Raw genomic sequence first — 8,759 nt, 5'->3', positions numbered from 1 at the left:
CACGGGCTCAGGTGAGAGCACAGGGCAGGAGTACCCAGTCATGACTGCGAAGCCAGATGGACCATACCTGGCAAGAAACCCCCCACTGCCCATTCCTCCTCCCCCTCCTCACACTGCCATCTTGCCAGGGTCTATCATGGTCTCAGGAACTGGTTCTCACCACCCAGGACAGCAGAGTCACTCCCGGGGCCTCCTGCCCTGGAGCAGAGACAGTCCCCAGGGTGCTGGGAGCCTAGGAAGGGCACCAGGGCAGGTGATCTGTGAGCTGAGATGAGGTACAATTGAGGACATGCACCCTGTCCCTGGCCCAGGAGGCCGGCCCAGGGCAGAACGCTGGCAGCAGTGGGGCAGAGGGAGACTGGGGGGTGGATCAGGGAGTAAAGGGGGCTGGACACTCCCCTGGGGAAGCACAGTGAGGCAGCTAAAGGGCTTGGGAAGAAGAGACCAGAAGGCAAGGTGGTGCTGAGAAGCCCAACTCTCCCTTGTCCCTGTTGCCTGGGGTGGACCCTGACCTGCACTTTTCAGGAATGAAGGCAAAAGCCCAGCAGGGTGTGACCTCCATGGAGAGGAGATTCCAGCTGATGCCTGAACAGGTTGGGGCAGATTTCACTGTGGCCGCATGTGTCCCCATGACAGCTCCGGGGGTTGGGACTCCTGTAAAATATCCCCATTTTACAGAAGAAGAGACTGAGGCAGAAGTTGCCGAGGGATGAGTAGAGCCACAAGGTAAGAGCAGGGCTCCTGGCTGTGTCCTAGGTCTGCTCTCTGAGGAGCTGCTCTGGGCCACCAGGAGCGGGTCTGCTTGAGCTAAGGAGTCAGGCTTAGTTCCTAACTGGTAAGATGGGACATAAACCAGCCCCCGGCAGGGTCCCCGGAGAAGAGCGTAAGATGACATGTGTGAAGCACAGAGCCCAGAACTACTCACACAGCAGCCGCTCAACAAACAGCACCTTCCCTGCCTCCGTCCTTCACAACATCGGTACCTAAACCCATCATTTGCAGGCATTAGCCCCAGGTGTGTGGGGACCCGGCTAGGTCAGGCATCTAGAGGGGCAGCAGGAGCAGCTCTTCCTTTCATCGGGGTCAGCGGTGACGGTGCTGTTTATGGGTCCCCACCACCCCCAGCCTGGTGCTGGGCCCCCTGCCTGTGGGGTCTCAGCCCCCTTCTCAGCCCCTCTGATGGACGGGGACCCTGAGCTCACAGAGGGAGACACTCCAGCCAGGTGGGCTGACGGACGCTGGGGTCTCTCGAGAGCATCAACCCCTGTGCTTCCCACCTGACTGCCTCCCCCCACTGAGAAGCTGGCTGTGCAGGAGGCAAGGAGCCCGGGAGAGGGGCGGGGCCACAGCACACGCTGCCCTCTGGGGCCTGACCCTCAGCTCGGGGCCCACCTGGGAGGCAGGGTGGGTGCCTCCCCAGCTTTTCTCACCCCTGGGGGCATCCAAACCCCAGAACCAGAAGCAGGAAGTCAGCTTAGAGATGTCCTTTGGGAAAGCTTTTCCCCTGGGAATCCTGCTTCCTCTTCTTTCAAGGAAGCTTGAAGCCCTGGAAGGAACTTCCAGGAGTCTGGGAGTCAGAGCTTGGGGTCACCTTCCAGGCCAGGCTGCACCACTGCCCCGGCTCCCTCTGAGCCTCAGCTCAGTGGCTGAGTGAGGACAGCCTAGAGGGTCCCTGGAGCAGCCCCCAACCATGTTAAAGACCCAGCCCCTCACACCTCCTGCCAGAGTGTCCCTCAGGCTGGTTCTGCCTGCAAGGCTGCCTGGGGGAGAGATGGCCCAAGGGCTCCACCGGGTGGCCGGTCACAGCCAGACATGCAGCTGCACCCAGCAGCTTCCGAGGTTCATAACAATCATAACAGCAGAGGTCAGGACCCTGACACTGGGGAGACGGGGAAGGAGAGAACCCTGAGAGGTCAGGCTGTTCCTCCCCACCCTCTCACACCAGGTTCCCAGGTGTCAGCGGCACAAACGGGAGGCACCGCCATTGTAAAGCCGTCTGAGTGAAGAGCAGTGGATGTAGGGTCGGGTCGGCCTTTATTTGAACCCCTTGAGTTCTTTTTTTATATGTATATAAATTTATTTATTTATTTATTTATTATTTTATTGGCTGTGTTGGGTCTTTTTTTGCTGTGCGTGGGTTTTCTTCTTAGTTGCGGTGAGTGGGGGCTACTCTTTGTTGCGGTGCGCGGGCTCCTCATTGCCATGGCTTCTCTTGTTGCGCAGCATGGGCTCTAGGCGCGTGGGCTTCAGTAGTTTCAGCACATGAGCTCAATAGTTGTGGCTCACGGGCTCTAAAGCGCAGGCTCAGTAGTTGTGGCGCATGGGCTTAGTTGCTCCGCAGCATGTGGGATCTTCATGGAACAGGGATCGAACCCATGTCCCCTGCATTGGCAGGCAGATTCTCAACCACTGCACCACCTAGGAAGCCCTGAATCCCTTGAGTTCTTAATCTCACTTTGTGTCCCTCATCCATGCAGTGGGCTGTTTAGGACACATCCTGCAGCACTTTGCCCTCTCTCTGCATGAACAGGCAGCCAAAGGAGATGGGGGGATGGGGGGAGGGGTGGCAAGGCTGGACAGTGACAGGAGCCCCCTGGAGGTGCTCAGCCCTTAGGCCAGGGCTCATCCGTGGCTGCACATCACAGTCACCTGATGCTCGGGCAGTGCTTCTCAAAGCAGGGTCCCCGGACCAGCAGCAGAACTTCAACGGGGCACTTGCTGGGAATGCAGATTCCTGGGCTCCACCCCAGTCCTGCTGAATCAGAAACTCTGGGATGGGGCCTGGCAGCCCCCAGGTGGTGCTGACCCTGGTCCTGTGCGAGAACATGGTGCTTTAGGTACCAGGCTGCTAAAAAGCTCCTGAGGTGATTCCAGTGTCTTAGGCATCAGAGTCACCTGTGGAGGTGACAATACTAACAGGCACCTGCCAATCCCCGCTCCCCACCCCCACCCCACCAGGGATTCTGGTTCAGTGGCGCTGAGATAGGATCCAGACATGGATTAAAAAAACAACTGTGCAACCGATTGAGCAGTCACTCCTCTGGTTTGGACTCTTCTCCACATGCCCTACACACACCCTTCCTTCTCAGGGCCGGGCCCTGCAGCAGAGGACAGCTGGTCAGCTACAGCAGCAGGTGGTGGAGAGAATAATCACCAGTTATTGACATTTGGTGCCTGCTTGAGCTGCAACAGGCCTGGTGCTGGGGGCTTTGTATTAACATCTCACAAGAACCCTATGAATTGTTAGAGTTCCCTGCTTTACAGATGGAGAAACTGAGGCACAGAGAGGTTGAGTAACTCGCCCTAGCTCACACAGCTACTAAAGGGCAGAACCCGGATTTCAACTTCGTTCCTACAGACTCCAGAGTCCACTACTTTTACTTGCTCGTTTTACAAGTAAGAGGAAGGGATGATTTGCTGAAGGTCACCAGGGGTGGCACCCATCCCACCCCCATTACCTTTGCCTCAAAGTTCACCAGTGCCCCGGCACCAATTTTAAGATGTGATGAATGACCTCTGAGCAGGGTGCCACCCCCAGGAAATAATGCCACCCTTCTGGGCATTAACGCAGCTGGAAAAGGGAGGCAGGGACCAGGGATATTAAGTCACATGGACTTGTTCCTGGACCCACACGAGTCAGGATGTTAAGGAAATTGACACTTGCCCCGAGCCCAGGTCACGTGTTCCTTGTCCTCTGAGTGCTGGGTGGTGTCCACCGACACCCGGCTCAGAGAGAGGAAAGAAAAAGACAGGAGGAGGATCCGAGGGAGTAGAGAAAATATACAGCCACTTTATTGCTAAAAATGCGTTTTTCAAAAGTAAGAGAGTCATTCTGAAGAGACGGAGGGTCTCGTCTTTGGGGAGGGGGCTGAGTAGCAGCAGGCGGGCAGCCCTCACTGGTCTCGAATTCTCCTGGAGACTCGGTAGAGCTCCATGGTTGCCCTGGCGTCTTCCACCGAGTTGTGTCCCCACACGCTGTCCTGCAGGCACAGGTGCAGAGTGGGGACGTGGGGCCGAATCCAGGTGCCCCGTGTGACCCGGGCCTTCCCTGCTCACACCCTGACTCCCAGGGCTGAAGTGGGGCAGTGGGTGCGTCTCCCCAGGCCCCTGCCACCCCGGACTCAGCAGGTGGCTGCAGCAGGCCTGGCTCCCCCATTAGCAGGAGCCCCAGGCCTGGCCAGGCCCAGAACCCAGCATCCTGAGGGCCAGGCTGTGCCCTCCAGGGGCTTCCAACCCGCTGGGTGGGGGCGGGGCCCTGCAGACTCGGCCTCCGAGCCAGAGGGGCTGAAGCAGTTCTCACAGGGAGCCCCGGGGCCCCGGGGAATGCGGGCACAGGTGCTTCTAAAGCGCTCCTTGCTCAGCACGGTGAGAACAGGGCTCTGCAGGGAGTTGAGGTGCTGACACGCTGTCCTCGGTCCCTGGTACCACCAGCCCTTCTGAGGGGCCCAATCTCAGGGCCACCCCCTGCCTCCCACACGTTCCTGCCCCCCCAGCCAAGCCGCCCCCACTCCTCAGGCTGGGGCTCGGGCTCTCCCCTCCCTGGGCCGCCTCTCCCGCCTCCTCCACGAAGATGCCCCCTTCACCCCCCACTCAGACCCGGTGTCCTGCCTGCCCCCCATCCTCCGTCCCTGCTCCAGGACACCTGCCCTCCCCGCTGTGGACACGCCCCGCAGGTGTGCTGATGGGCAGGTCGTGGGCCACCCTGCCTTCAACCAGGGTCTCTCAAGGACAGGCCGGGCCTTGCTCAGGTGGGTCCTCAGGCTCTGGTCCCGCCTGGCCCAGAGCAGGCGCTTCTTAAACATCCGTTGAGCTGGAAGGGCCCACGTGTGGCCGCAGCCCCTCCTGTGCAGCCCGCCTCCCCTGGGCCCTTCCTCCTGGGACTCCGGGGTCCCTGCTCACCTGTGGCTGCACGTGCTGAGGCATAAGAGCCCCGGGAGCAGCGTCGGCTCCTGCCTGATGGGAGCTGTGTGTAGACAGTGCGGCTCCCGGGACCCACCTGCGCTCTGTGCTCCACACCCTTTCCCAGAGCTGGGTGGGGGGAGGAAGCTTCAGGTACCCACAGGGAACCCGGTGTGATTTTGAAAACAAACAAAGATGCCTTGACTGGGTGCCTTCCCTGCCCTGCTCTTCCTCCTCCCTCTACCAGGCTTCCTGGGTCAGCTCTCAGGTAAACCCTGCTCTCCTTCTGGGGAAACCCCACCCCTCCCTCACAGCACACAGCCTCTCAGGGCTACGGGGGAGACAAATCTTTGGGACCAAATATTTGCTCTGGAGCCACTGGGGGACCTTACAGTCCTGGAGGGAAGGCCAGGCCCCTGGGCTCACTCACAGGATTGATCCCTCGAAGGCAGGTCTGTCTGTCTTACTGTGCAGCCCAGCCCTCAGCAGCCGCGCTCAGGGAGCAATGGGCCATGGAGCTTACTTTACGTATGTTTTGCCTCATTAAAAGCAAACAGAACTCTGCCTCTAAAAAATGTCAGAAAGAGAAGGTTCCGTAAGAGAGCAAAGAAGAGGTCTGTTGAGTCACCAGGTGTGGAAAAAGAAGTAAAGCGGTTGCTGAGCACGGATGCTGAAGCTGTCAGTACCCGTTGGGAGATAATTGCTGAAAACAAAACAAAAGAAACAGAAAATCAAGGCCTTGATATGTCTTCCCCAGGAATGTCTGGCCACAGGCAGGGCCATGACTCATTAGAACATGATGAGCTTCGGGAGGTATTCAATGACCTCAGCAGCAGCAAAGATGAAGATGAGACACAGCATCAAGACGAAGAAGATAGAAACATCATTGACACTGAGGAAGATCTGGAAAGGCAGCTACAGGACAAGCTAAATGAATCAGATGAACAGCACCAAGAAAACGAGGGAACCAATCAGCTGGTTATGGGAATTCAGAAACAGACTGATAACATGAAAGGCACGCTCCAAGAGATCCAGGACAGGGCAAAGCCACAGGAGGATCTCATCATGAAAGTGGAAAACCTGGCTCTTAAGAACAGATTTCAGGCTGTGCTGGATGAACTGAAACAAAAGGAGGACCGAGAAAAGGAGCAGCTCAGCTCCTTGCAAGAAGAGCTGGAATCACTCCTAGAGAAGTGAGGAGGGTTTTGATACTTAATTTCATTCCTGAGAGCCGTCAGCAGTGAAAGAAAAATTTTGTTTTCATCACCTGGACTAGATAGTAAAACTTTGCAGTAGTTCCCAGTTTCCTCAGCTGCCTTCTATTGGATTTGTCTTACAGACAAATATAACTGAATTTCTACCTCATTTGTCTTTTGGAACCACTTTGCTAGGTGTTTGTCCTGTAGGAAGTAGGAGTGTATAGACAGATAAATGTAGGGAAGTTGTAGGATTAGTGAAGTGAACAATTCAGCTTAGTAATTCATCACAGCTTCACTGTAGGACGTTGCTGCTGTTTCTCCATTTACCAGAGGCTGCCATTGCTACTCTGATGTCATCTGAGATAAATAAGTAGAGTCTACTCTGGAGGCAGTGAAGGTTGTTTGCATATGTTTTCCCATGCTCTAGCTATTCCCAGCTATTCAAAGCAGTTTTCCACATTTTGAATTGCAAATCATTTCATACAGTTGTTTTCACAATAAATAAAAGCAACCAATTTTCACCTTAAAAAAAAAAAAGCAAACAGAATGTAAAGTTATTCACAAAATACATAACCCCCAAAGTTTAAGAAAGAAGTAAGTGAAGAAATAGTGGCAAAGAGAAAAATGAGTAGGAAGAATAATGATGTGTAATTTTCAGGGAGAAAATGTTCCTGTAGGGCAGTGTTGCTAGTGGTTACTCACTCCACGGCAGGACAGAGGACCAAGGATTTGGGACAGGTCATCGGGGCCTGACCTAGAACTGGTTAAGGTGTCCCTCCAGCCCCAGCCGAGGTTGGCCTCAGTGTCAGGCTGGCATCAGCTCAGCGCTGGTCAATGTTCCAACCCATCGTGCCCACACTCTGATGGTGGCCTGGGGCTCGCTCACCTGACAGTCTGGTCGTCCGGCCAGCTGGTGTTGCACTGGTGGAAGCTGGCCTTGCAGGCGGCCTGCAGCTGCTCGGGCGTGGTGAGGATGGCGCTGTTCTGCAGGCAGGCCCGCTGTGTCCTGTTGAAGTTCAGGGTGTAGTGCATGGAGATGGCTCTCTAATGGAACACGATGCCTGCAAGACACACGAGGGCGAGAGAGCAGCTCAGGCACAGCCTCCCATCACCCAGGCTTTTGCAGAGTTAGGGTAAGAGTCAAGGGGACTTAGTCAAGGGGACTGGGCTGTGCCTCTAGCTGATGGGTGGATCCTGTCTCTACATTTGCACCTGGTCCTTCTGCCTTTGCTGGAGCAGCTCCAGTAACGGGGAGCTCACTACTTCACAAGGCATCTTCTTGGAAACCTGTGATAATTCTGATAATTGGAAAGTTCTTTGACTTGAACTAAAATCTGCCTCCTTATCATTTTTTCTTGTCACTCCAGGACCCCATATTTGCTTTGCAGAAAGAGACACTCACAGCTCCACGCACCCTCAGCGCAGCGGCATCCTGGGGGGAGTCCTGTTTCAGGCACAGGCAGGAGTGGCCCATCATCGGCAGAGTCTCCCAACAGAAAAAAATCTGGTGCTGACTGAAGTCCTAAAGCCAACCAAGGACACAACCAAATTCTTTGGTCCATCGAGAGAAAAGGAACTGGGGAGTCCTCATCCCTTTCTCTGGCTTCTGGAGCTGGAGGTGAGGGCAGGAAAAGACACCTGGGTGGAGAGTCAGGAGACTGCTCTGGTTCACCTCCAGAGAAACCTCAGGCAAGTCACTTAACCTCAGTTTGCTTGTCTATAAAATGGGGATGATCACAGGGCAACCAAATCACAGGATTTGTTGGAAGAACAGACTGTCATTTACACGTGACTGTAGCCCCAGAGTATTTAATTCACTTAAATTCCACAAAGAGTGGACTTATCCTCTCTGTTTTACAGAGGAAGCAACTGAAAGTTAAGTAATTTGACTGAGGTAAACCTTCACGGGGAGGAGCTGGGATTTGAAAGCCAGCCAGCCTGGGTGCACACCCGTGAGGATGCCATTCCGGTTCTTCTTGCAGGTGAAGCAGGGTCCCTGTGGGAGGCTCTCACCTTTCACCACCACCTCCAGGGTGGCCTCGCTGTCCTTGATGCTGTGTATCACCTCGCAGCGATAGATCCCAGAGTCCTTGGAGCACAGGTTCTGGATTTCCAGGGTGGGGTCGCTGGGGATGACCGGGTAGTTGGGCAGCGTGGCCTTGTCTTTGTAGGCACTGCTGACCCGCACCCGCCCTTCAGTGGCCACCAGCAGCACCACCTCCTTCTCCTTGGAAATGCGGCTCCACTTGATTCTGGGGCCGAGGGGGGCGGTGGTCACAGGGTGCATGGGGCCGATGAAGTCGCAGGGCGTGGTGAGGGGGCTCCCAAGAGGACCCGCAGCGGGGATGATTCAGGGATGCTGACACTCAGCGAGTTGTCAGGGTCTGTGCGGGAGACACGGGGGTGGGAGACAGACCTGTTAGTGCCCAGAGAGGACCACCCAGCCTCCCTGTCAGTCCTCCTGGAAATGACAATGTCTACGCTGGGGGAGCCTCCTGTGCCACATGGAATTCCCTTTCCAGAGCAGCTTCCGCCAGATCCTTGGTCTCTGCACCTCAAGTCAGGAACTTGGAACCAGAAAGGTTTGCAGAGGAGGGCAGGGGGAACTTCAGAGAGGAGACCACCTCTCTGCCTCTCAAACTGGGGTACCCTAGGGCATGC

The 8,759-nt window shown here is 55.8% G+C and overlaps 2 protein-coding genes across 2 annotated transcripts; one reads left to right on the top strand and one right to left on the bottom strand.

Moving 5' to 3' along the window:
* Window positions 1-4,323: 4,323 nt before the first annotated feature.
* Window positions 4,324-6,096, top strand: LOC130844512 (transcription initiation factor TFIID subunit 7-like). Its single transcript, XM_057720724.1, has 4 exons — window positions 4,324-4,365; window positions 4,516-4,748; window positions 4,851-5,032; window positions 5,450-6,096. The coding sequence occupies exons 1-4, from the start codon at window positions 4,324-4,326 to the stop codon at window positions 6,094-6,096; spliced, it is 1,104 nt and encodes a 367-aa protein (XP_057576707.1).
* Window positions 6,097-6,980: 884 nt separating this feature from the next.
* LOC130844511 (aggrecan core protein-like) lies at window positions 6,981-8,385 on the bottom strand. Its single transcript, XM_057720723.1, is given in 2 exon segments — window positions 6,981-7,159; window positions 8,112-8,385. Coding segments are annotated over 2 exon segments (453 nt in total).
* Window positions 8,386-8,759: the final 374 nt, after the last annotated feature.

This window comes from Hippopotamus amphibius, chromosome 2 (assembly GCF_030028045.1).
Source record: "Hippopotamus amphibius kiboko isolate mHipAmp2 chromosome 2, mHipAmp2.hap2, whole genome shotgun sequence".
In the NCBI taxonomy this organism is placed as follows: Eukaryota; Metazoa; Chordata; class Mammalia; order Artiodactyla; family Hippopotamidae; genus Hippopotamus; species Hippopotamus amphibius.
This window is presented reverse-complemented; position numbering and strand designations above follow the sequence as displayed.